Here is a 27523-nt window from a genome sequence, read left to right as displayed (position 1 = left end):
GGCCGGGACACATCACCGTTCGGGGACAATGGGGTTAGGTTCAACCTAGATTACGTGACAGGCCCTTCCTCCAAACCCACCCCCCACAATTGCTGTGCACAGCTGGCTTTGATTCTCTGATCTCAAACGTTTGGATGGCTCTGTGGGCAGGCCCTACGGCTGCCCCCACCCTCCCTCGGGCACATACCATCGTTCACCCATTTTGGGAGAGGGAGAGGAGGGAAGGGGGAATGGTACGAATGAGAAAAATCTCAGCTAGCCCACTGGGGGCAGGGGGAATAGGGGACAGGTGAATGTTATATTTTAATTGAAAAGGCTTTTTTGGCATCGCTACTCCTGGCACCTCTGGCAGGGTCCCACCCCACCCCTGCATCCTGCAGGATTTCCTCCCATGCAGGGTGCTTCTTTAAAGGGGGGGACTGTAAAGAAGGCGGCTGGTATGTGCAACGACTGTCACTTCTGGGAGCCGCTGCCTCCTCTTAGGGCTGGCCCTAAGACCACCTCCCTGCCCAGCCAGCTGCTGTCCAGCCCGGCGCTGGGTGCTTTGCAACCTCACTGGTTCCTAATGTGGCGTGGAGGCTGTGTGCACCTTAGCAACGCTTCCTGCGTCAGCGGGGACAAGGGGAGGGGGTCCCCCGGGGGGGGCAGGATGCAACAGCCGTGACACCTTTTCCCCTCCATGGTCCGTGTCCCCAGAGAAATACAAAGGATCAATAGCTCCGCACCCGCCGGCCCTCGTCTCTGATTTACAGCACGCCAGCCGTGAGTGGGAACAATGGATTTCAAAGGAGGCTCCCCCGTCCCCTGCTGTGTAGGCCACAACAGCCTGGCTGCCCTGGGGATGGTCTAGGCTGAGCTTCCGCTACAGACAGGCAAGGGGTGGTCTGGCTCCTCAGGGCTTGTGCGAGCTTGTTTCTGACTCAAACTGCACCCTGGCAGTTAGGGAGTGATTAAAGGCAGCACATCACGTTACAGGAGAATCCAGCGCAGGCAGGTCTGTGATGAACCCAGACGTACACGACAGGAACTGGGGCCTTTCACTGCCCGAAGCACAGGCCCCTGCCCCTTGAACTCAAGGAGCATCTCTTCTCGGGCTTGCTAAGTAGCAGATTCTTGTCCCACTGGGCCCAGCCCAGAGAGGGCAGCAAGCACTAAATTCAGGATGGTGCATGCACATTTCACATTGCACTATACACTGCAGCCTTGGTTTGCCCTCTGCACTGACAGTCTGTGGCCCAAGATGTTTGTCCCTGTGTAGCTGTGTGTTATTGTGTCTCCAGGGTGGGTGAGGGCTGCCAGCGGCTGGCAGGCTCCCCGGGGCAGAGAGGTCCAGGTTTTGCCTCTGCTCTCACAACTGTGGCTCCTTGCGGCGGGAGCAGGAAGGGCGGGGAAGCTTTCAAATCCATTTCCATTTACAAAAAATAATTGGGGAGACCCACGTAAGAGGCGGGGGCTCCTGCCAGCCCTGCCCCCCTGCTGCTGAGATCTCAGTGCCCCAGCGAGATCCCCTGTCCCACGCTCCGCTGCACAGAAGGGGGAAGGGGCTGCTGTCCCAGGCTCCGAATTGCTCACTTCAGTGTCTTCGGATTTGCCAGGTCTTCAATCGCCTTCTTCATCTGGAAGAGAAAGCGGCAGGTGGGCAAGGCCAAGCCCCCGCCTGGCTCCATGCTCCCCCCAGCCCCGGGGAATCGATAGCCACTGAGTCACCTCCTCAATGCCCATTCCTTTCCCAATCCAGGATGGGTCCTTGAGCTCCTGGCCAGCAGCTCTCTGGTCAGCCCTTCTCCCCCAGCCCCCGATTCCTCGCTGGCCCCAGCCCTTACCTCGCGCCGAGAGATGGCCCCGACGAGCCGCCCCAAGGAGGTGACGAAGACACGCTGCATGCTCAGCAGTTCAAACAGGGTGTGAGCCTGGAAGGGAATGAGAAGCGAGTGTGACGTGGGAGGGCAGCGCCGTCCAGATCTCGGCAGAGCCCGCCCCCACCCTCCGTCGGTTCCCTCTTCACATGGAGATGGCAGGGCCTACACAAGCCTGGAGCTGCCCAGAGCCCTTCCTCCCAGGCCCTCTTCCCACCCAGTTACCTGGTGCAGAGATGTCCAAGGTGACAGCTGGAGGGTTATTGGCTCGATGGTGCAGTCGTCCCCCAGCGTCCCGTTGGAGCGAGGCTGTCGGGGAAGACAACGGAGGGTGGGCATTGGCAGACCTGAGGAGGCCATCGCAGTGGTACCACTTTCGAAGAGCACTCTAGGGGGCGTGTCCCACCCACGCGCTGTCTCCCATGGGGACAGGACTCGGTGAAGTGCCTTTGCGGTCTGATACCTTACGGATTGCAAGGTGCTGCCCCTTTAAGAGGGTGGAGCCTCAGCAGTGGGTGTGGTCTCAGCAGGGTGTCAGCGGTGATATTGACGTAGGGTTGAACGCCCCCCCAAGCCTCTTGCCTGGGCCTCGGTGTCAGCACATCGCAGCCTGAGGCACTGAACCCCCCATTGCAGACTGGTCTCTCCAAAGGGGTACGGCTCCGGGAGGGCCCCGGGTGTGACATGGAGCCACCCAGCAGTCTTGGAAGGAAACTGGGACTGACCCATGGTGGCCACCTGCCCTGCCCTTGCTAGACTGGAGCAAGCGCCCTAATGGACTGCACTGAACAATCCGTCCCAGGCTGCCGGGACCGAAGAGCCTCTCCCATCACTAAGGTGGGGCTGACCGGACGGAGGGGACGACCTGCAGCCTCTAACCCAGGGATCTCACCAGTTCCCTCCCAGGTCTCGTTCCCCTAAACCTCCACCCGCTCTGTGCGAAGAGCTGCTGGCTGGAAGGGCCATGTGGGCAGCAGGGGGATGAGTTCTCTGAACCTACCTTCTCCCCTGGCTCCTGGGGGGACAGCTTGGCTTCATCGTGGGTCTGGAGGTACCTGATCAACTCAGCTCTTTGCACCATGCCCACCAGCATCAAAGACTCTGTAGGAGAAGGAGACAGGAGGTGGGAGGAGGAGCTGGATGGGTGGCTCAGATCCCTGGCACTGGCTGACCACTTCATGGTCATGGGCCCAGGCTGATGGCACATCCCTGCCCACCATGAGGGCTGTGTCCAGTGAGGCAGCTCCATGCCGTGGGCTCCGTTAAGCCATGGATCCTCCTCCACCAAGGTAAGGCTGCTCATGTCACTGGCTTGCTCCCACCCGTCCAGCCCGGGGCCCTCAGTAGCAAGGAGAAATGCCAGCCACGTCAATCAAAGGGAACCGCTCCAGATGCTCCATCCCTGCCAGACTAGGAAGCAGGCTTGTCTCTCGCTGCCCAGGGCAGCAGGGCCCAGCTCCAGGGGAAAGGGAGAGGGGCGGGGGAGGGAAGGAGAGACAGAGATGGCCATGGGGCTGCGGGACAGAGAGAAGAAGCGGAAGGGCCAGCAGGACCCGTGGCCCCAACTCTGGGCACTGTGTGGCATGGTACCTGTGCTCTCCACAATGGGGTACTCCAGGTCGTCGGTAGAGGTCACAACACTGAGGATCTCCTCAAAGCTGGCGCCCTTGGCCAGGACTGCAAAGTGGGTGTTCATGAACTGGTCAGTGGTCACCCTGTAGGAGCTGGGGGTAGAAGGGCCAAAGGTCAGCCAGGAAAAAGGGGAGAGAGCTCTCCTCTGACCCAGCACCGAGGCCTCTGGACAACCATCACCACAGGGGGGCTGGTGTAAGCCAGAGCCAGGAACCTCAGACTGATGCAGGGATGGCGTGGGAGCTGAGGACCCTGTGGTTGATCTGTTATTAACCCACGGTACACCAGGGCTACTCTCCTGCCTCAGTTCTGTCTCTGTGCCAGGCGCTGCATTCGCTACCCAGCCGGGGTGGTGTGGGCCTCCCTCCCCTCCAGCTCTAGCTGCCTGCCTAACCTGCCCCTCTTGCACCGCCGCCAACCCAGCGCCAGGCCAGCAGAGATGCCCCTCCCAGGGGTAGCCGGTGGCAGCAGCGTCTCCCCAGGGGCTTACCCGATGTGTCGGCTCCTGATCCGGGGCAGATAGGGCAACTTCTTCACGATGATGGTGCCGTCGTAGAAGGAGGGCTGGAACTTCTGGGCTATCGCGTTGGCAACCAGCACAGCCAGGATGACGGGCAGGATATGGGCAATCTGCCCAGTCACTTCAAAGGCCAGCAGGGCAGTGGACAGGGTGTGGGTGACTGAGCCCGAAAATGCTGCCGCCCCTGCCAGAAGGACAATACAAAGGGCACTGATCTCTCAGTGCTGTCCAGCGGGGGGATCTGCCAGGGAGCTCGTGTCCAGCTCCCAGATCCTCCTGCATCATTCTCTCAGGCTGTCATACCTTGCCAGCCATGACGGAGCTGTGTCCAGCCCCCCTGAGCTGGAGTTGGGCTCCTAGCACACCAGGCCTTTGGGAAGGGAAAGGAATGGGGGAAGGCAGAAAGATCCTGGAGACCACCCCAGAAATATGGGGTAATACACTAAATTCTGGAGCCACCCTGCAAAGGCACCTACCACTGCAGTCTCATTGGTCATTCAAAGCCTCTCACCAGGCTCCTGAGTTGAGGTCTCGTGCTAGAGACTTACCTGCCAGTGCGTAGCCTCCCGGAGTGATGGTGTTAACTACGCCGTCCGACTGAATACCATGAGGAAAGAGAAAGGCGACCACTTCCCCCACCAAACGCCCGATTGCAGCGCCTGGGAAAACATTCACCACTGGAATCCAGCCGCTCGGATCTAAAGGTCAGGGACTCACGTTCCCACCTCCCAGTGGGCCCCTCTGGGACAGAAGCACAAAGGCCCAGGATTTGTTGAGTGTATGTGCCACCGGAGAAGGAACCAAAGTTCCCAGGAGCCAGGGGTGGATCTTGCTGATCTAAGCACTTGCTGCTTTCCCCTCTCTCCACAACCCTTCTGCAGGGCAAGGGCTCTGAGTGTCAAGAGATCCCAGCAGCCTCCTCTTAGCTCCGAGTGATAAAGGGCTGGTCCAGTTGGCAGCCCTTATTCCCTGTTATGGTAATAAGCACAATCAAATGGTCCAATCAGAAATGGGTGCAAGGGCAGGGTGAAGCGGTCTCACCGTATACAAAGAGCGGCATGAAGTATCCAGCTGGCATAGGCATGGTGGTGGCCACGATCAGCATCCAGAACTTGAATGAACGAGAGAGCGGGAGCGAGTGAGACATCCACCCACGTGCACCCACTCCACCCATCCCTAGCCCGCGATGGTGGGGGTGGGGTGTCTAGCCACCAAACCAGTTTGCAGAATCCTCCATCCAGAGGCAGGCCCTGCTCTGCACATACACCCTGCACATTACCACGTCAAGGTGCACAGCCGTACCCTCATCACCCAGAGGTGACAGCTCTGCCAGGGGACCCAAAAGGAAGCCTTCCCCTGGACTGAGCTGTTCTCAGCTGACCTGGCCAAACATTACATGGGAGATCTGGTTCTTCTGGCCCTCAGGTCCTTGCCAAATGACACAGAGAGGGAGCACAGGAGTTGCTGGCTACACTTCCCCTTCATAGAATACCAGGGTTGGAAGGGACCTCAGGAGGTCATCTAGTCCCACCCCCTGCTCAAAGCAGGACCGATCCCCGACTAAATCATCCCAGCCAGGGCTTTGTCAAGCCTGACCTTAAAACCCTCTGAAGAAGGAGATTCCACCACCTCCCTAGGTAGGAGGGATCCATTATTGCATTGGCTGGGGATCAAACCCAGGTCAACTGCTTAGAAGGCAGCTACACTCACCACTCTACCACCAACACAACTGGTATAAATGGCAAGATTCACACAAGAGTAACAGGGACATTTCCTCAACAGGAACCAGAGACTTCTCCTCCTAGGCCCTTCACGAGGGCACTCTCCCTCCGCCCAGTGCACATGGCACAACCTTGGAGCCCTCTGGTTACTCAACAGGAGCTGCCACCTTGTATCCCCTATCAGACTCCACTGGGTCCTTGACTTTCCTCTCCCACCTCTGCTCCATGAGGCTGCATGTTCTTGGCTCTCCCTAAAGGTTCTAGAGGTCGATCCAGCAAGGGGCTGAGCACTCCCAGCTCCACAGAGCACTGAGGTTCCTGCAGAATCAGACCCATGGTACCCATTCTCACGGAGACCTCGACAGGACCAATACCTTCATCACCAGGAACAGCGCCAGGCTGCCATAGATGGTGATTCTGGGCTCCCACCACTCAATCCACAGGTTTTCAGGGTCGACTTGAGGAGGCCTGGCCAGCGATGCGTTCTGGGACAGAAGGCCCCACGTCTGGTTGTCGAAGAGGGAGGTGAGGTGCTCCTTCATGCTGAGCTGGGAAAGGAGACAGGTCGAAGCACTTCCCCGCACAGGAGGAGGAGATGCTGTGAATCACTATCGTGCTCAGACATAGTCTGATTCTCTTATCACCCGCACTGGTGTAAAGCAGGAGTAGCTCCATAGATAGATGTCAGGAGAGTGAAGGCGTACAACTGGCCCCAGCCTGCTATACCTACTAGCTGTATTAAGCCTGGAAGACCAGACTGATGGAAAATACAGGCTTCAGGGGACTGCTGCCCTGCCAGAGGGATCTTGGGTGGGAGGCAGAGAGGATCTAGGGTGTGGGCTGAGGAGTCTGGAGACAGGAGCCATAGATGCAGCCAACCTGGGGAGAAGGTTGGAGTTGGACTTTAGTGAGAAGATGACAATTTACTTTGTTAGTAAAGCCAGACCCCAAGAAGGGGGGAGTTGGTCTCTCCACAGTGTCGCCTGTCTTTCAGAGCTGGTTGGGAAAGGCTCCTGCTCTCCACCCTGGAGTGAGTGCTTAGATCCCCACTGGTCAGAGAACAGGCGAGGGGATCCCGAGATAGGCCAGTACTTACCCTGGATGCCATGAAGTGCCCCAGGCTGGGAGGGAATGTGATGGAGGCGAGCAGGAGGGCCACCAGGGAGGAATAAATGGGCTTGCTGAAAAAGACAGATCAGTGACATGTAACATCACACGGTGACCCTGGAATGGAGCTCTCTGAACTACAGAAGAAAGGGAGGGTCAGGGAGATGGCAGGTCACACAGGCTGGGTAGCCAAGCTGCAATGGGCCCATGAATTCTCCGCTAGGGTGAAAAGCCAGCAAAGGTTCTGGAGCAGGAGGGAGGTTTCCTTTCCCTCCTGCAGCAGAGGAGGAGGAGACAAACCATCCCCTTGTGGGCAGCGCAGGAGCCGAGCAGGCAGAGAAAGCTCCAGCATGGAGCCTTTGCTGCCAGCAGTTGGTTAGGAGGGAACAAATAGGCAGGCACATGCCAGTGCCTCTTGGGGACTGAGCCAAGGGAACAGGATGGATGTGGTGAAAGATGACATCCAGGGCAGCACGGAGGGTGCTGGAGGGACAAGGAAGGAGACAGGGCCTGGGCAGAGAAGATCTTCGGCCACACACATGGCTTGCATGCCTCCCGTCCTGCTGCAATTTGGGAACAGCCCCCACGGCCGAGAACACCCCTCCCTCCAGAACGCCTACTCTGTAGCCAGCAGCTTGGCGGTGATCATGTTCCTCCGGACGTATCCCAGGAGCCAGCGCTGACAGAAGAGATACGCACAGCTTAGAACCCCACAGATCCCCCTGCCGAGAGAAGAGAAGGAAAAGCAGGAATTACCCCCCACTTCTCCCCCGAGAGCAGCCGGCGTCCTCCAAGACAGTCAGAGATCTGCACACGGGTGGATTCAAGGGTGATTTCATTACCAGGCATATTCGTGGAGTAGCATAAAGAAACCATGAATGTAGCTATTCCTAGGTTTGGCTAGTGACTATCTATGGCACCTCCCAGCTCTTCATAGATTTCATCCTCACGCACCCGGTGCGGTAGGGCACTGCTTGTGTGTCCATTGTATAGATGGCAGAGTGTTGTCTCAGTAACTTGCCCACAGCAGCTGCAGGTTTGCCAGGCCCCAGGGCAGCAAGCTATCCACTGGGCTGGTCCCCCCTTCCTTTGAAAGTGACACCTCTGCACCGAACAAAAGAAAACCAGACCAGACTGGGCCTGCTCTTACCCGAGCACCATGAAGAAGAACGTCTCTGGGAGATCAAAGGGGAAATCAATCTTAAAATTGGTCTTGAATAGAGCAGTGATGGTTTCTGAGAAAAAGAGTCAAAAGTCACAACCATGGACACCCCAGGCCAATTCGACACGCACCCTCCAGTTCTATTAGCATTAGTCACAGGAGTGGCAGAAGCACCCTAAAAGTGGAGGGGCCACAGGCGTCCGAACCATGGCCCCGTCCCTGCCTTGCCCCCTGAACCCCTGTGCTCACACTGCCTCTTCCCCTGAGGGTCGAGGCCCGAGGCCCTGCTCCTGTGCCGTCCCTTCCCTCCAAGACCCCGCCACCCTCTTGCTCCTCTCTTCACTCTTACCGCTGGGAAAAAGGGGGGGCCATGGCCACTGGCCCCCATTCTGGTGCCCTGATTAGCCAATAGGGAGCGGAGTGTATATCACAGACTCCCGTGGTGCGGCAGCAGCTGGACTGTGCCAGCAGACTGGCCCGAGTGACACTGGGACGAGGGCAAACCAGAACCCAGCCACCATGATGACATGATATTTGCATCCCCAACTGCGCAACAAAGAATGTTACCTCCTGACCCACAGCCCGGAAGAGCCCACCCCACCAGTGGAAGATGATTCCCAGCCATGTGTCGGGGGGATGCCACCAGCCCTCCTTCTTCCACAGGCCCCACGGACGGGTTCTCAGAGCATGGCTCTGAGGCTAGGGCACCAGCCCAAGCCAGCCAGCAGTGTTGGGGGTTAGCTTGGCTGGCTGCTTTGGATTTCCAGGTGGAGCTGGCATCTCACAGCCTCCTAAGACATGCTAGCAGCATCCGGCACTCTCCCCCGCCGAGTCTCTAAACTGATCCTTTCGGTGTGACTCAGACTCTGTCCTGTTCTCTGACAGTTTAAAGGCCAGGGGAGAAATGAGGTGACTTTTGATGCTCATAAAACTGCGGGAGACAGAAACACATCTGGATCTCTGCAGCCTGCCCACACACAGCTCTTCCCAGGCACCTCAGCCGTGACCTGCAGCCCCCCCATCTCAGCCCCCTGTTCCAGTCCACAGACACGGCTCTGCAGATGCCACTCAACCCTGACCTGTGGTGGCACCAACCGCAGCCAATTGGGCCAATGGCCTGTGCTTTTATACTGCGAACAAACAGCCGTTAGAGTCTGGCCTGGCAGAGTCATTTCAGATCCAATGCTGCAAATTGACACAGGTTACGAGCCTCATTCAGGCTGCCTGGGATGCTTTTGGCTAACACTACAGGTGGCTTTATCAATTTTTTTCAAGCAGGGCCATGTCTGAAATTGCACCGCTGGGGTCCAGACCATGCTATAACAGACCATGGTTCTGTCAGCAGCATCCAGGACATAAACGATGCATCATGCACTGTTAACAAGCTGATTTTAGCAGGATACAGGACCAATACTCAGCCCAGAGCCTGCCAGTCTGCTTTCAAAGATCAGTGTCTTTTGCTGGGTTGTTCTGACCTCAGTCAGGGGAAAGATGAATTCTTTTCTAATCCAGGATTTTGTTTAAAAAAAGAAATGTCATTCTGCCTGAATGGAGCACCTTTCATCCTGATGGATAGCAAGCACCCTGCAAACTACAAACTGCTTTACAAAGGAATCTTTCAACCACCATTAAAATGCAGCCACTTCTGGGGTGGGCACAGCACGTGACAAAAGCACACCCACAACACTTTTGGGTAGGGAGAGGAGAATACCGAATGCAAGGTGCAGGAGGTATATAATAAGATAGAATGTAACTAGCTGAGTTCCTTCTCCTTGTTCCTTCTGATTTAAAGAGGACTCTCATCCCTTAGGTATTGCAGAGCTGGAACTAATAGGACCCACCCAATCTGACTGCCAGTGTGAATCAGCAGAATAACTCTGCACTGTAGCTGTAGCTCCTGACACAATCTCCCAGCCAAGGTCTCACTTCCAAGTTCTGACCCAGTCTGATGCTGCTTATTTCATAGGCTCCCAACACAAGGCGGTAGGGCCGGTAGTCTGGAGGAGGGATATTTCAGTAGGGTGACCAGATGTCCCAATTTTTGGGTCTTTTTCTTATATAGGCTCCTATTACCCCCCACCCCGTCCCGATTTTTCACTTTTGCTGTCTGGTCACCCTATATTTCAGGGATGGGGCAGCCCAGCTGTGCACATGGATACCCATGTGTGGTTTGAACTTCTCTTCACTCGTGGGCCACCCCATCAGTCCTGGTGCCCCGCTCCGATGGCCCAGCCAGCGCCACTCCCTGTACCTTGTTCACTGTTGAAGACGGCAAGCAGACGGAACATGAAGGCTCCACAGGTGGCAGAGAAGAAGCCCCTCCAATAGTCCCTGACCGCAAAGTGGGATGACATCACCTCAATGCTGAACAGGACCCCTGGGGAAATAGAGGTCTCAGGTTACTGGGATGGCAAATGAGAGGCAACAACTCACGTTAGGCATCTGAGCAGGCCCTGGGTGAGCTGGATGCAGACAGCAGCCAGAGCAGACCCAGACTGAGCCAGGTGCTTGTGCCTTATCTCCTGGCAAACTCTCAAGTGCTTATTAAATTTTATGCCCTGGGGAAAACATACAGCATCAAAGGCCCAGATCCTCACACCAGGAGTCTGGGCCATTCACAAAGAGGCCACTTAGACTCCTCCACCTCCAGCACCGCTGACGATGGTGTTACGGGATGGAGAGGAGATGCTAATCTTTGAAGTGCAGAGGAGTCCCCCAACCTGCTGCTGTGAGGCCACTGCCAATTTGGTGTCTCAGTGCCGATGCAACATGTTACAGAGCAAGGCAGTGTGCGCTCTCACCCTTGGAGACTTTATATTCGTTCTTTCTTTGTCCGTTACTTTCTTTAATCTGAAATAAAAGTCCCTTAGGCTGAGCAATACATAGCTGCTGTCAGCGTAGGGGGAAAACGTAGCACTGGAGACTTAGCAATGCAAGAAGGGACTGATTTAAAGAGTCGTTTCATTGACATCAAAGGCCTTTGGAGCAGGCCCTCGGATAGCTCCAAATCTATTCTGCATCTAGTGACAGAAATTCCAGCAGGGACATTGTTTCCACCTGCTGCTGCTGGAGATCTCAGTTCTGAGCTCTTCTCCTCAAAGGACCCACATTAGGGTTCGTACTGTTGAATTTTATGTAAGCAGTGTCAGGATGAGCTCCACCCTGACATCTGGTGGTGAGGTGTGGCAAGTTGTGGAAAAGAACTTCAGGGGCCGATCTCATTTGCATAGGCACACCCACCACGCCTAGAATGAGACCATAGCTGCCCAAATGGTCACTTTGGCTGCTGTGGGATCCCCAGTGTCTCTGTTATTGGGGCAGGAAGAATAAATTGTTATTACCCTGATTATGGGAACTGTGCTTGGAACTGTACGTGGCCTTTTGTTACGATGGAGGGATTCACCATCATCTAAGTAGCACTCGCTAGGCAAGGGTCATGGGTTCCAAAACTGTGTGAATGGAGAGAGGCTGGGGACAAGTAGTAGTACTTGGTGGCATGGGCCCCTTGGTGAGGGCCTTACATGCTGATTGCACTTCCTCCTCTCTCCACTGTGGAATATCAGAGCTAATTTTGATTTCATTAGAAGTCTAGTTATAGGCTGCTGAGCTTGCTTTGGGCTGACAGTGCACCAGCACTGAGGCTCCCCTACTATAAGCTGAATTCACCTAAGAGCTGAAATCACTGAGTGTTGTGTTAAGTAGTGGGGGAGCCTGAAGATATATTGTGGAGCAGTTTGCGGGACGGCTGGTGAAGCAGTTCGACGCGGAGCAGTGTGTGGATGACAGGAGCTGCTTGTGGGCCGTGGAGCTGAGTGAAGGAGTTCGTGGGGCAGCTGAGCGAAGGAGTTCGTGGGGCGGCTGGCGGAGCGCCGCTATGGAGCTATGGGGCGGTCAGCTTCAGATCACGTAAGGTGCCTCTTACCCCCGTCCCATTTCCACCCAGGTTGGGAGGTAAAGCTCCGCCGATAAACTTTTGAACTCTGGGGCTGCCCTGACCAGGGACAGAGACTTTTGGGGCATTGGACTTTTGGGACTTTGGGTGATTTGGGGTTGCTGGACTCAAGAACCAAAGGGAAAGGGCATGCCCCAATTTGCCTGGGGTGGGGTTGTTTTTGCTCATGGGTTGTGTTATGAATCCTGTTGGTGGTGTTTCCCCAACATAATGCCACATTGTTTCTCTCTGTTATTAAAAGACTTTTGCTACACTCAGACTAGGTGCTTGCGAGAGGGGAAGTATTGCCTCTTGGAGGCGCCCAGCGGGGGTGGTATATATTTTTCCCAGGTCACTGGGTGGGGGCTCGAGCCGGTTTGCATTGTGTTATTGGAATGGATCCCCTAGATACTGAACCCGGCCCTTGTTGCTGCCAACTCTGACGGGCAGAAGGGTTACATTTAAAAGGGGTTTTACAGAACCTAATACACATAGAAACATTTCCCTGGCTTTCCAGGTAGGGTCATCATGGTTTTGCCACCTGGTTTTCCTTCTTAAGAGACATCTCACCTTCCCGGGGACTCTCTTCTGGGTAGTCCCATTCGCAGTTCAGGGCAGACACGATCTGCCATTTTGGCCAAGGTGCCATTTTGTTCTGAGTTACTGACTCTCCACAGTAACACGATCAATTGCTATTCATTTAGCAACAGCAGAAAGGGTGTGAAGACAACAGGAGGTGAATTCCTAGCTCCCTGCTGGCTCCAAAAGCACCAGCCTTATAGGAAAGGTAAGAGGGAAATTGGCAAGGTGGGGTAGGGTGCAAGGAGCACCAATGGGAACAGAGCGAGGCAGAGCAGAGCCAGTTGGGGCCAGGACTGCTGTATTGTTCGCCAGCAGGGTTTGAAGCCAAGATTTTCGGCACCAAAGAACAGATCTTGACCATATGAGATACTCTATTGGCTAGCACCAATAGAAGGCTGTTATCCTCTGTGTCACCGGCTGCTCCGGCAGGCAGTACGGGGGCAGCCGGTGGTTGCTCCGGCAGGCAGTACGGGGGCAGCCGGTGGTTGCTCCGGCAGGCAGTACGGGGGCAGCCGGTGGTTGCTCCGGCAGGCAGTACGGGGGCAGCCGGTGGTTGCTCCGGCAGGCAGTACGGGGGCAGCCGGTGGTTGCTCCGGCAGGCAGTACGGGGGCAGCCGGTGGTTGCTCCGGCAGGCAGTATGGGGGCAGCCGGTGGTTGCTCCGGCAGGCAGTATGGGGGCAGCCGGTGGTTGCTCCGGCAGGCAGTACGGAGGCAGCCGGTGGTTGCTCCGGCAGGCAGTATGGGGTCAGCCGGTGGTTGCTCCGGCAGGCAGTACGGAGGCAGCCGGTGGTTGCTCCGGCAGGCAGTACGGGGGCAGCCGGTGGTAGCTCTGGCCGGGGGCACTGGGGCAGCCGGTGGTAGCTCCGGCAGGGGACACCGGGGCAGCCGGTGGTAGCTCCGGCAGGCAGTATGGGGGCAGCCGGTGGTTGCTCCGGCAGGGGACACCGGGGCAGCCGGTGGTTGCTCCGGCAGGCAGTACGGGGGCAGCCAGTGGTTGCTCCGGCAGGCAGTACGGGGGCAGCCAGTGGTTGCTCCGGCAGGCAGTACGGGAGCAGCCAGTGGTTGCTCCGGCAGGCAGTACGGGGGCAGCCGGTGGTTGCTCCGGCAGGCAGTACGGGGGCAGCCGGTGGTTGCTCCGGCAGGCAGTACGGGGGCAGCCGGTGGTTGCTCCGGCAGGCAGTACGGGGGCAGCCGGTGGTTGCTCCGGCAGGCAGTACGGGGGCAGCCGGTGGTTGCTCCGGCAGGCAGTACGGGGGCAGCCGGTGGTTGCTCCGGCAGGCAGTACGGGGGCAGCCGGTGGTTGCTCCGGCAGGCAGTACGGGGGCAGCCGGTGGTTGCTCCGGCAGGCAGTACGGGGGCAGCCGGTGGTTGCTCCGGCAGGCAGTACGGAGGCAGCCGGTGGTTGCTCCGGCAGGCAGTATGGGGGCAGCCGGTGGTTGCTCCGGCAGGCAGTACGGGGGCAGCCGGTGGTTGCTCCGGCAGGGGACACCGGGGCAGCCGGTGGTTGCTCCGGCAGGGGACACCGGGGCAGCCGGTGGTTGCTCCGGCAGGCAGTACGGGGGCAGCCGGTGGTTGCTCCGGCAGGGGACACCGGGGCAGCCGGTGGTTGCTCCGGCAGGCAGTATGGGGGCAGCCGGTGGTTGCTCCGGCAGGCAGTACGGGGGCAGCCGGTGGTTGCTCCGGCAGGGGACACCGGGGCAGCCGGTGGTTGCTCCGGCAGGCAGTACGGAGGCAGCCGGTGGTTGCTCCGGCAGGCAGTACGGAGGCAGCCGGTGGTTGCTCCGGCAGGCAGTACGGAGGCAGCCGGTGGTTGCTCCGGCAGGCAGTACGGAGGCAGCCGGTGGTTGCTCCGGCAGGCAGTACGGGGGCAGCCGGTGGTTGCTCCGGCAGGCAGTACGGGGGCAGCCGGTGGTTGCTCCGGCAGGGGACACCGGGGCAGCCGGTGGTTGCTCCGGCAGGCAGTACGGGGGCAGCCGGTGGTTGCTCCGGCAGGGGACACCGGGGCAGCCGGTGGTTGCTCCGGCAGGCAGTACGGGGGCAGCCGGTGGTTGCTCCGGCAGGGGACACCGGGGCAGCCGGTGGTTGCTCCGGCAGGCAGTATGGGGGCAGCCGGTGGTTGCTCCGGCAGGCAGTACGGGGGCAGCTGGTGGTTGCTCCGGCAGGGGGTACGGGGGCAGCCGGTGGTTGCTCCGGCAGGGGGTACAGCGCAATAAGAAAAGTTTGGGAACCTCTGCTGTGTGACCCAGCTGGTGAGGGGAGGCATCAGACACTCCACCAGCATGTGACACTGTCCCCACCCCTTCCACCCCCCCGGGTCATGCCAGTTGCACTCTTACCGCTAATGGGAGCCCCGAAGACGGTCGCGACTCCCACAGCAGCGGCTGCCACCAGCATCTCCGTCTGCTTGCTTTTGTTCTGGAACGGAGACACATGCAGAGCAGGGGGGTTTGCCTCAGACTTTAGGACTCGCAGGGAGTCCCACTATGCTGCCAGCGGGGATCAGTCGATAAGGGTAACCCTGGGGAGAGGGGTGTATTACCCCCTCCCTGAGTCCCCTCTCATCTCACCAGCAGGCAGTGGCCCCATTCTCCACCTTACCTCATACTCCCCAACGACAGACATTTGGATCTTTCCTAAATACGCTGCGATCATGCTGGAGAGGTGCACAAAGGGGCCCTGGAGGAGAGGAGGAGTTGGGTGCTCAATGGTTTGCACGAAGAGCAGAGACTCTCTAAAGGGCAGTGGCTTCCTTCGAGAGTCACTTGGAAAAATGAGCTGTTAAACAGCAAGCTGGTCTCAACCTTAAGTGCCACCGCCCTACTCTGACACGGGCTAATTCCCATCCACCCATGAGCCATTGCTGCTCATCCACTGGATGGTTTCCATCTCCGTTTGTTTGCTGCTCAGAGAGGAGGGGCTCTCGAGCATGTTATAGACACACCCCTTCTCAGACCCAGAAAGGCCCTCGGGTTCTTTGCACATGTCTGGAGATTCCCGTCTCTTGCTGGACTTGGAATCTGTTGACACGACCTGACTGAGACACACCCTCAGATATCAGACAGCTAAAAATCGGCTCTGGTGCCCTGAATCAGGGTCAGATTCCCAGCGGGTGTACATCAGCATCGCCCCACTGACGTCAATGGATTTGCACCAGCTGTGGATCTAGCCCTCCTTGGGACACCCCAGCAACTTTTGACTTCATCTCCCTCCCAAGAGTTGGAAGGGAGTCTCCTTTCTGTACTTTTTATATTATCCCCAATGGCCTACACCGGCCTGGTCCCTCAAGAGGAACCATTAGAGGGCAGCATGGAAGAGTCACCAGCAACCGAAACCTCTCCTCAACCTTATTCAGCTGCGAGACCGAGCGGGGAACACTTAACGACTTTGCCGAGGAATATGGTGCTCCCACATGCGAGGGTGCAGGTCAGGCCCACCACTTTGGCTCCAAAGTTTTTAATGGCCAGGTACTCCTCCAGCATGACTCCGGTGAGAATGGTCTTGAGCTCCGGGATGCCAGAGCCTGGAAAAACACAAAAACGAAGGATACGCCAGAATGCCAGCAAACAACTCGGAAAGCCAAGAGTTAACAGAGGTGAAGGCATTTGGTAGGAATGTCTGGATCTCCAGTTCTGGGATTCCAGTGGTTCTCCAACCAGGAACCCAGCATCAACAAGACCAAGGGGGTGTATTCTGAGTTGGGTACTTGCAATTAAAACCAGATGACACTACATCATCCAAAAGCAGAGAGATGCTCTGCTTCTATCCAAAGTGTTTTCCATATTTGTTGGGTTCCAGGGATAAAAAAAAAAAGCCATCTGTTGCTTGCTATAGGGCAAAGACCTTTGTGCATACCTGACACTGAGAGCCAGTGAAAGGTTCCCTGGGGTCAGCCCTAGCGACTGAAGTCCTCTGTTTATCCACCAAGCAAATACAATATGGGAAGCAGCAGCACAAACTTCCCACACGCAGCCCGGCCAACTCACTTCAACGCATCAGACCTGGGGCGCGAGAGGGGAGTTCACTCTCAAGGCCCTTCCAGTCCTTGACCTGTCTACTGTGATGGCCAACAAGGGACCCACTTAGTGCTAACCATCGTAGGATTTTTGTGATGTGCACATCTGTCTCCAGCTTTCTCCACTCTGTAGGCCACCCGCTAGGAGATAGACCATCTGATGGACCATCTCCCCAACCCCACATTGCTTAGTTCTCAAAAGTGGAAGAACCACTTCATTTACTGCCCACTGGGCTGCACTGTCCCCATCATGATGTTGCTCAGCATGAGCCCATGGTGCAACAGAAGAGTCACCCCGAAGCACTTGATATCAGGTTGGGTAGCCAATAGCCTGGAACTTGATTCCAGACGAGACACCAGGCTGGTAAGGAGCTATGGGGCAAAGGGATGATTCTTATTAATCAGACAGCTCCTCTGTGACCTGTGAGCCTCAAGTCTGAGCACATTGGACTCACCTCCCGAGTGTGGAGTGATGCTCTGAGAGAAGCCAGTGGAGAAGGCGGACAGGGCAACCGGGTACATCGTCCAGGACAGGTATTTCAGCAGTAAGTGATCCCCGAGCTCCTGGTAAAGCCACTTGTGTGCTAGAAAATGAGTAAAACAGAGATGAAGGAAGTGATGTAGCAAAATGGACCAGTGGCCTAACGAGTGCAATATCTTGCCTCCCTTCACAACACAACAGACCAGTTCTGCATCTGTTCTGATGATTTAACTGGGAATTGGTCCTGCTTTGAGCAGGGGGTTGGACTAGATGACCTTCTGGGGTCCCTTCCAACCCTGATATTCTATGATTCTATGATAGCCCACATACGACACACCAGAACAGAGCGACGGTCCAACTGTTCCAATGTCCCACCATTCCAGATTATATCAATGGGCCAATCCCAATTCTGGGATCCCACCTCCTGCCACACCATAACAGATCATTGGTCCAGCTATTCCAGTTCACTCCTTCCAACAGTTCTCAGTGGCCAAGGGAAGATGGTAATCCCATTCAAACATCTAATTGTACAATAATATCCCTTGGAGAAAGACGGGGAGATTCTTCCTGACCCCCATCTGACAATCTTCCTATGCCCTGAAGCATGAGGATTGGCAGTGCTTGGGTTTTTACCCCACCTAGTGTAACCTTCAGATTCCATTCTAATTTAAGTGTGTCCAGTGCAATAGTGCATCTTACTAAGTTGTTTGCCCCACTAATATCCTATGGCAGAGAGTTCCACAGGTTTATTATACAGCATCTAACTCTTTGATTTTATGAATGCCCTTCCTGCCTTTCATTCACCACAGCTTCCAACTCTGTGTTCCCTGGAACATTACCCTACATAAAAACATGACATCAAAACAAACTGGGGTGGGTTGTGATAGGACGGTCGGGAGAGGGGAAGAAGGACCCGCAAAGGGTGGCGTAGGAACAGTCTCTATGATGAGTTCGGCCGCAGGGTTTCCTGTGGCCAACATACTCTAAGCTTTTCATGTTAAAAATCAATGTCAGTGGCCCTAGCGGGTCTGTGGAAATACGTCGTATACATGGGGCATCCTTCATCTGAACCCTCTTTCTATTGCCCTTTCTTGGGGCCACATTCCATGCTCCTATCTGAAACCCAAATCCCTCTTTCCTCGGCGCTGGGTAGGGGCCCGCTCTGCCCAGCTGCTGCCTTTCAGAAAACAGACTGGGGCTGCACAGGACAGGCAGCTGAGGTTAGCAAGTTGCCACGCCCCATAGAGTTTGTTCGTGCCATCATTTGCACAGGCAGGGTAGCTGGAATCCACTCCAGACGGGCTCAGAAATTCAGTCTGGAATCTCTCTCCCACTCGCTGTCTCCTCCTTCACGTGGAAGAAAGAAAACAACATGGATTTCTGTCTCCACCTGGAATGGATTCCTTGGGGAGGATAAAAGCCTCTTTCAGATTTCTGTGCACACCCGGGGTGGATCGTTCTGACCGCACTGTGGGCATGACAGTAATTAACCGAGATACACAAAGGAGCTCCCAGGGTACTGTTGGATCTCATGTGAACTCCACTAGGTGTCAATGTAACCTAAGTTTTCCCTCTGGGCATGGACTCTGGCTTTGTGTATTTTACCCGTCAGTGTGGGCTCCTAGGGTTCAGCCGCAAATCCCCTCAGAATGGAGCGTCAGATGGAACAGGGAAATTCTGGACTGCTTTCCAGCCACAGGTCCCAGCGGTGAGGGTGGGGAGGTGTTGCTGTGCTGTGGAGGGGATGGAGGGGGTAACTTGCCCAGGGTCATGCAGTGAGTCGGTGGCAGGAATAGAACCCGATGCTCCGGATTCCTAGTTCAGTGCCCTACCCACCCAACTCCTTTCCCTAAGCTTATACTGTTTGCTCAGCCAGTGATACCCTGCATTGAATTCTGCTGTCATCCCCATGTGCCAGCATCCCCCACGGAGAACCCAAAACACAGATTTCCATGGCACAGTCGGTGAACCCCACAGAGACCAGCCAGGCCAGGAGCTTCCTCTCAAGTGATGCTGCAGTAGAGTCTTGCAGAACACCCCGTGCGCTCCTAGGACAGGCCATTGCCTTGGGGCTCCTACGTTCTGAGTAGGCAGAGGCTAGGAGCAGCGCAGAGGGAATTCTCTCCATGTCCAGAAAACCCCCACTGAGCACCTTTGGCCAGAAGGACTATGGAGCATTCAGGAGACGCATCCAGTGGAACAATGCAAGCCAAGGCCTGGCCAGGAGCACCTGAGTACTAATCCCATCTCTGATACTACCTCCTCCTGTGGCACTGTGGCCCCTCTCCCTGCCTCAGTTTCTCCAGGCGGATAATCATTCTGCTGTACTCGCTGCAGAGGCCAGGGTGCTTTGTAGTATTCAGCTGAGAGAAAGAGATCACAGCCAGTCAATAGTTACCATTCGATACCCTGGAGACGGTGAAATCCATGGCAAAACTGATCAGCGCCATTATCAACCCCAGGAAAAAGAGGAAGTACCAGTCATCACCGACACGGAACAGCTGGCGCTTCACACACTCCAGGCAGCCTACAGGGGGCACCAGTGGGACAGGGTGAGTCAGACACACTCTGCTGGGGCTAGGTAAATCGCATGTTACAAGGAGGGTCAGCTAAACCCCACAGGGCATGAGTTTGATCATTGCACGGCAACTCCCCTTTCCTTTCGCCAAGGGACTGTAGCTAACCCAGTAAAAACCCTGGCCCCAGATCAGGGCCCAGGCACCAGGAGAATTTCCTCCTGCCTGTGGTCCTAGGGAAGGGTTTTTGGGGTTGCTCTTTTCAGCCCCCTTGTAAACAGAGGTTGCACATCCCTCACAGGAGGAAAGTGAGCGGAGGTTGTCAGTAGCACAGGATCTGGCACTGAAGCAGAAACTGATAGTTTGTTCTGCACTCGGAGGAACAGGTTCTCGGAAGATGGGAGAAGCACATAGATACTTTTCAACCAGCTCGGTTATTAACCAGGAAACAAAGTTCCCCTGTGGTGGCAGCTTTGTTAAGGCTGAAATATTCCATGAGTTCATTCCGAGATTCATTTTCAGTCCAGCTACTGCCAGCGAGACCCACCCAGCAGCTGGGTTTTGTCCTTCTGCAGCTCTCTATGCAGGCAAATGTCAAGGGAAAGGCAGTACAGACCGAAGGGGCACCTTAGAAATCCCAGCCGGATGTTATTAAATACAGCTGACCAGCAGCCCTGGATCAAACCCAGTGCAGTGATTTGGGGGCAGCCATTTGAAATCTAAGCCCAATTGGAGCAGCCACAGAACAACACTAGGCAGACAGAGCAGGGAGCACAAGCCCCTAGACAAGTACGGAGTGCGGAGCAGGGGTTATTCGATCAAGCGTAGCAGAGAAAGGACCATCAGCCTGCTGGGGCCTGGCTTTATTAACACAGAAGTTAACAACGACACACCATAGAGTGGGGGCTTTAGGAACTGCAAGGCTCCAGCTGGGAAGGTGCCTGGGGCCCCACCCCAAAGGGGTACAGGTGTCATACTTGAGGGCCTGCTGGCAGAGGAGAATGCTGCTTATGCCCCATCTGGACTAGATGGCCCAGGAGGCCTTCGCCAACTCTGCCACCCGTGCTGGAGTAGGAGCATTTCCACCCATCTTGGCTCTTACCTCGGATTGTCCTGCGTGTTCTGGGCCAGGGCCTCCAGCTTTCTTGTAGCACGAGAATCCTCTCTGCCGCCTGAGCAGCCTGGTGCTCCCTCCACACCCTCCAGGACCCTGCTGTTGCCATGGGCCAGCGATGCCTCCAGGCCAGGAGTAGCAGGTCCCTGTGCAAACCGGGTAAGAGGCGGTTCCGGGCTGCCTCGCCGTAGGGGGTTCTGGGCTACGGAGAGGCCCATGTTACAAAGGATGGCACGGAGCTAACCAGGAACCATTTCGCTATCAGCGACCATACAGCTTTGGCAAACGACAGGCTCGGCTGCCCTGGTCTGCATGTGTGGTGGGGCGGCCTACCTCCCACAGCTGCTGCTTCCCCAACAACCCAGCCGTGGGGTACTGCATTGCTGGGTCAGAAACAGCCTCCTTATGGACCCTGGGCTGGAATTTGATGTTACACGGCTGCAAATCCATTCACTTCAATGGATTAATTCTACACTTACACTGGTGACACTGAGCCCTGGGTCGCTCCCCTCCCCGCTCTCCAAGCTTGTCTAGTCCCATCCCGTCCCCGTCCCCCCTCTCATCACCTCTGCTGTGGTGAAAACCTTTTCCTCTGCCCTTCCCAGAATCCAGAACAGACTCCCTGCCAACTCACTGACTCACCCTCTCATTTCATATCACGCCTGACGACAGCTTTGGCCCTGCCCGGATCTCTTGAGACAAAGTCAGTGGGACTTGGACCCTCCTTGGGGTGGCCTAATGCCCAGGGGCGAGCTTCTAAGACAGAATCTCGCTGGAGAGCGAGGGGTTATTTAGCTCTGCTGCACACCAGGAAGAAGTTTATAGGAAAGATCCTGCACCAGGTAAAGCCGCATTATGCTAATAATAGCTGATGTTTGGCATCTAGCTGGAGTGAGCGGGTGATTAATGTGTTGACGGAGTGGGTGACCTTGAGTTGCTAATGGAGTGAGACCCAACAAACGTGCAGACTCGACTGGAATAAACGCTCCCACCATGCACCAGGCCCGTGAGGCCTCAGGGCATTCACGTGTTGTTCACAGGAGGCCAAGAAGGTCAAGTGTAGGACAGGAGCTTATCGGACAGCTCAGAGCTAGGTTTTGTCACCTGGACACAACTGCAGGATCCCAGCAGAGGCCCCATGGCAAAGGGACACAATTCCCTCCAGGCATCCCGCCCCTGGCTCAGCTGCACTGACCACCTGGGGATGGAGCCAAACCTCTACCCCTTTGCTGCCCACTGTTCCAGGAAGCGGGTAAGCAGGGGCATCAAAACACTGAGTGTTGCTGATGTGTCAGGAGGGGGGCTCTTCCCTCTGAGCCAGCCGGGTAGCCCAGGTGATATAGCTTACCCCAGCAGGTTCGGGTAGCCTGCCCAAGGCGGGGGGGTCTATGGGGATGTAGTCAAAGTCTCAACACATAGAATCATAGAATATCAGGGTTGGAAGAGACCTCAGGAGGTCATCTAGTCCAACCCCCTGCTCAGAGCAGGACCAACACCAACTAAATCATCCCAGCCAGGGCTTTGTCAAACCGGGCCTTAAAAACGTCTTAAGATCTAAGATCAAATGAAACCAAAAGGCATTTGGGACTGGATCCTGCCCATCCCCTGACCCCCACTCACGCAGAGCTCCCCTGAAATCAACATGATGTAAGGTAATGCTAAATGTGAGCAGGGCTGGCAGAATCCAGCACTTAATGAACCTTTATGACAAGGACATAAGTACCTGGATAGAAACCATCCTGTTTCGGGTTGCTTCAGGGAGGGCCTGGCTCTTGTATCAGCCAGACTGGGTTCACCTAATTCAGACCGCTCGTGCCATCCCTGAGGACTCAGCCCCTGTAGTTTCACAGCACAGAATCTGCCCCTGCAAGGACTTGCACCAACAAGGGTGCAGTAACAGTGAAGCCTCGGCACGGGGGGCAAATGTACAGCGTGTGCCATGCTGTGACCCAGCAGCCAGGCCCTTCACCACTGCAGCGCCCCAATCTTGAAAGCAGGGGCAGCGGCTGCAGAAGTGGGCTGGGAGAGCCAGTACTGAGGAAGAAAGGGGGGTTCGTGGCTCACAGGGCGGTGGTTGGTTTGGGGCTCTGACGGGCGTGGGAATGGGGATCAGAGGGGGAATGGGAGGGAGTAGAGAGGATTCTAGCTAGAGCTGATAGAAAAAACCTTTCGATGGAACGTGTTCAGTGTCAATTGCCTGGGACCCAATGGGAATTTTTCAGCAAAAGCTTCTGTGTTCATCAAAAACTTTCACCAAAAAACTGAAATCTGATTTTTTGTTTGTTTGTTTCCTGCAACCAAAAAACTAAAATTTCAGGGGTTTGGGTTGCTGAAAACTGAACATTTTTTTCAGGTTCTACTTTCTACAAGGAAATTTGTTGTGACAGAAAAAAGTAAAACATTTTGCAGTTTTGTCAAAATTTTTCATGGGGAAGAAACATCATTTCCCAACCAGCTGTGATCACAAGCCTTGTGACAAGGGAGCTCACTGGGCCAGGCCACAAGTTGTCTAAGAGACTCCAACGTGGGGAAGTTAATATCTCCCTTTCACCATGTAAGTTACACCAGCACAGACTCCTCTCTGAGCCTCTCTCCCCAAACTTTTCCATGCTGGTCTGGACCTCTGCACTTTTCATGATTCGCCCATTGCTCATTCGTACCCTAAAGATGAGTCTTTGTTGGGTGGGCAGGGGCAATGAACTAGCAGACAGCACCAAAGACAGATTATACCTGTCCGTGAAAGGAGCGGGGAGCCCTACAGGTGCAGGTGCCTCTGCTTTCAGCACTGCAGTCTTCTCCACATCAGTCCTGCGTGGGAGTTAGGGGTGGACCAGCTGGTGGCCCTTGGAGATGCAGGGATGGAATTCTGTCCCAGGAACTCAAAACAGCTTCCCTGCATCCTGCCTTGAGCATTTCAGTGCACTCACGTGTAACAGCACCTTCTGATTCAGCAGATGTTCAGAGGCCTAGATTTGGCGCTGGTAGGGGCTGTGCTCCTTTCTGGGCAGGACAGGGGCAAAAGTGTCTGTCTGCCAGCTTTGTTGGCCCAGATTCTGGGCCCTGCCATGACCCAGTTTGTTGTAAGTTTTTGCTGCTTTATTACTGGGCACCTATATTAACACCCCCTGAAATTCATGGGGCAATTTGCCCCTCTAAGGGCTGTTGCTTCAGGCTCTCTGCAAACTCAGACATCACTGCATTGATAATGCTCACTTCACCTTTCAAGGGTTTCTTCACAACCAGGACAGCTGGAGACTTACTGTTTTTTGTTTTAAGGAAAGCTGAGATCCTCACATAGAAGATGGCACCTTCAAAAGCAGAGCTGGGTTGCTGACTAGGCACAACCCAGCCCCATTCAAGCTGGGGGAGAATTCCCAGGTAGCCAGTTATGCCATTTTTCCAGCTGCTTTGTGCCACCCAGTGGAGTGGAGCCCCCAGGCCGGGGCCAGAATCCAGCCCAAAGCCTCTTTGACTTGCATCGATCACTAACGTGCTGAGGAACCTCAGTTTTGCTCCACAGAGAGGAAGGGAGTCAACAGAGAAGAAAGAACCACAGAAAATCTGATTTCCTCCCAGCTTCCTGGAACTCATAACTAACTGGACCTATGGCTACAGCAGGAAAGGAGCCCCCAGCTGCCAGCATCTCCACCCAGCAAGGGTGGCCCAGAGGAAAGGCTGGGGTACAGGGGAAAGGGGCTGAGATTCTCAGCGGGTGTAAACTGGTGCCACTCCATTGAAGTCACCGGGGCTATGTCAGTTGGCACCAGCTACGGAGCTGGCCCCTAGGCTAGTGGTTTCGCCTGTGGGACTGACACCCTAGACTCGGAGCGAGTCTGCACTGGAGCTGGCAGGGGGTTCCCAGATTGAGGCGACACCCCTGCGCTGATTGAGCCAATGTAAGTGCGGTGGTCCAAGCAGCAGGAAGGGCTAGCTGCCCCGAATACAGGCCTATGGGGTTCAGATGTGCTCAGAGTCAGGGTGGTGAGCCCATCCCACCTCTCCTGCCACTATACCTACATTTTAGCATGCTAGCTCGATCAGACCTAGCATGGGCCTGTGTCCAGCAGCTGGGCATCTCACCCCAGCTCTGGGGAAGACACAAGGGCACCAATTTGGGGGAGGCCAGAAGCCTCCCAGGTGGAGCAACTACAGCCCAGCATTAGTGGAGAGGAGAGGTGCCCCTGGGGCAGGGAGCCAGTATTTTGTTTCCAAACAGAGGCAGGTGATTAAGATAAGAAAGGGCTGGTGATTAAATGAAGGGTATGGAAGTGTAGCCTTTAAAAGAGGTTTCAGAGTAACAGCCGTGTTAGTCTGTATTCGCAAAAAGAAAAGGAGTACTTGTGGCACCTTAGAGACTAACCAATTTATTTGAGCATGAGCTTTCGTGAGCTACAGCTCACTTCATCGGATGCATGCCGTGGAAACTGCAGCAGACTTTATATACACACAGAGAATATGAAACAATACCTCCTCCCACCCCATATAATTCAGATGTCAAGAATTATAACATTCATAAACCAGTCGGAGAACACTTCAATCTCTCTGGTCACGCAATCACAGACATGAAGGTCGCTATCTTAAAACAAAAAAACTTCAAATCCAGACTCCAGCGAGAAACTGCTGAATTGGAATTCATTTGCAAATTGGATACTATTAATTTAGGCTTAAATAGAGACTGGGAGTGGCTAAGTCATTATGCAAGGTAGCCTATTTCCTCTTGTTTTTTCCTACCCCCGCCCCCCCCAGATGTTCTGGTTTAACTTGGATTTAAACTTGGAGAGTGGTCAGTTTGGATGAGCTATTGCCAGCAGGAAAGTGAGTTTATGTGTGTATGGGGGGGGGGATGAGAAGGCCTGGATTTGTGCTGGGGGTGGCCCACCTTGATTATCATGCGCATTGTGGGGAGAGTGGTCACTTTGGATGAGCTATTGCCAGCGGGATAGTGAGTTTGTGTGTGTGGTTTTTGGGAGGGGGGTGAAGGAGTGAGAGAACCTGGATTTGTGCAGGAAATGGCCCAACTTGATTGTCATGCACATTGTGTGGAGAGTTGTCACTTTGGATGGGCTATTACCAGCAGGAGAGTGAATTTGTGTGGGGGGGCGGAGGGCGAGAAAACCTGGATTTGTGCTGGAAATGGCCCAACTTGATGATCACTTTAGATAAGCTATTACCAGCAGGACAGTGGGGTGGGAGGAGGTATTGTTTCATATTCTCTGTGTATATATAATGTCTGCTGCAGTTTCCACGATATGCATCCGATGAAGTGAGCTGTAGCTCACGAAAGCTCATGCTCAAATAAATTGGTTAGTCTCTAAGGTGCCACAAGTACTCCTTTTCTCTTTAAAAGAGGAATCCCTCTGTGGAGGGGGGAGAGGGAGAAGAGTTGTTTTAGAGAGAACACAGGTGGGGGCGGGCTCAGAAAAAATACAGCAAAGCACTGAGCCCAGGTTACGTTCAGAAAAGGGGGAGATTTGGGGGGCAGGTGGAAAGAAGGGGTCGGAAGGGGTGGAGTTGGGGCGGAGCCGGGGGTGAAGGGGGCACGAAAAAAAAGCTGGGGCAGCCAACAAATTTTTTGGCTTGGGGCGGCAAAAATCCTAGAGCCGGCCCTGCTAGTAGGATGTTTCCAAAGTTAAATGATCTATTCCCAGCTTGGTGAACTGCAAAAAAAGTGATAGAAAGTAATCTAGATTTTTCTAGAATTGTTTTGATTGTTGTATTCGAGAGTTAGTAACAAAGAATATACATTAACATTTTAAACCTAACCAGTGTTACTTAAGTGACTTGACACAAGATGTGAGAACATGTTAGTATTAGAGCTGAGTGGATCTAATATTTATTAAATCCTCTTTTTTTAATATAGGAATTAGATAGTGCTCCTATCCGCTAATTTCTACGTTATCTGCAAAAAAAAACCCCAACACCTAGAGGTTTCAGGTGCCTCCTCCCGCTTCCTCTCCACTTTTTAGGGACAGACTCGTACCCAGTGTCAGAGATGTGACAAATGGCCATTAGCTGTGTCACTTGTTACTACCCTGATGAGCACTGACTGCTAACACACCCCTCGCAGTCCTTGCCCTTACTATCACCTTGCACCATTCACCTATGAGGTGCCACAAGTACTCCTTTTCTTTTTTTATTGGCCAGGCTGGATTTTGGCCAGGGCACTAGTCAGCAGCACCCTGAGCCTTGGGAAAAGTCCCAGAGCATCTTCTGTGAAAGTGAGGAGTCGTAGCCTTGGCCGTGAGTCTTCTGGGGAATAGCAGCACTTTCACCACCCCGTAATCATGCCAGATTTTGCTTCGTTATTGGCTCCAAGGAGGAAAGAGCCTCTCATAACAAACCACTAGCAAGTTCAATTTCATTTGTTGCCTGTTCTGGGCACTCAACACTGTGACTGGATTTACCCCGCAGCCCCCCAAGGAAGGGAGCCGTATTATCCTCCCTTTACAGATGGGGAAACGGAGCCTGGACAGACAAAGTGACTCAGCCCAAGTTGCCCAGGGTGTGAGATCTCCTGAGTCCCAAATCCGGAGCCTTCCCCGTGCCCACCCTTCCTCACTTTGGAGCTTTCTTATGTACCGACGTAGCCCACTCCTGCTTTGGCTGGGAACTCAGAGAAGATTGCAGGACAGTGCGATGTGGCTGTATCAGTGTTTAAGAGAGTGCTCTGCAGCGTTGCCCTGAGCCTGTCCTAGCCCAGCCCAGCCCTGGCCATGCTGAGCTGTAATGGCCCCCTTTCCAGGGATTTAGTACGCTCAGAGCACTACAGGACTCACCTGGGTGCTTCTCAGGACAGCTGCCGCCTCCGAAGTTCTTTAGGAAACTGCCTCCCAGCCTCTGCACTTGCACTGGCCAGGTACCACTGCACCAGTCGCTGTCCCTCCTCCC

The 27523-nt window shown here is 55.0% G+C and overlaps 1 protein-coding gene across 9 annotated transcripts; it reads right to left on the bottom strand.

Moving 5' to 3' along the window:
- Positions 1-284: 284 nt before the first annotated feature.
- Positions 285-27523, bottom strand: LOC140900186 (chloride channel protein ClC-Kb). 9 transcript variants are annotated; one of them, XM_073316991.2, is made up of 21 exons: positions 27412-27513; positions 22359-22508; positions 20624-20837; positions 19404-19532; positions 16980-17108; positions 15893-16032; positions 15111-15188; positions 14849-14927; positions 10250-10375; positions 7987-8071; positions 7457-7558; positions 6826-6910; positions 6104-6277; positions 5050-5119; positions 4557-4667; positions 3979-4192; positions 3447-3580; positions 2857-2957; positions 2082-2165; positions 1824-1910; positions 285-1616 (listed from the first exon to the last, which is right to left on the bottom strand). In XM_073316991.2, the coding sequence occupies exons 2-21, from the start codon at positions 22371-22373 to the stop codon at positions 1569-1571; spliced, it is 2205 nt and encodes a 734-aa protein (XP_073173092.2). In that variant the 5' UTR covers positions 22374-22508; positions 27412-27513; the 3' UTR covers positions 285-1568. The 9 variants fall into 9 exon arrangements, with proteins under 9 accessions (XP_073173092.2, XP_073173095.2, XP_073173097.2 ...); XM_073316994.2 differs by lacking the exon at positions 22359-22508 and having other exon boundaries at positions 27412-27520; XM_073316996.2 differs by lacking the exon at positions 22359-22508 and having other exon boundaries at positions 20624-20781; positions 27412-27515.

This window comes from Lepidochelys kempii, chromosome 18, assembly GCF_965140285.1.
Source record: "Lepidochelys kempii isolate rLepKem1 chromosome 18, rLepKem1.hap1, whole genome shotgun sequence".
In the NCBI taxonomy this organism is placed as follows: domain Eukaryota; kingdom Metazoa; phylum Chordata; order Testudines; family Cheloniidae; genus Lepidochelys; species Lepidochelys kempii.
This window is presented reverse-complemented; position numbering and strand designations above follow the sequence as displayed.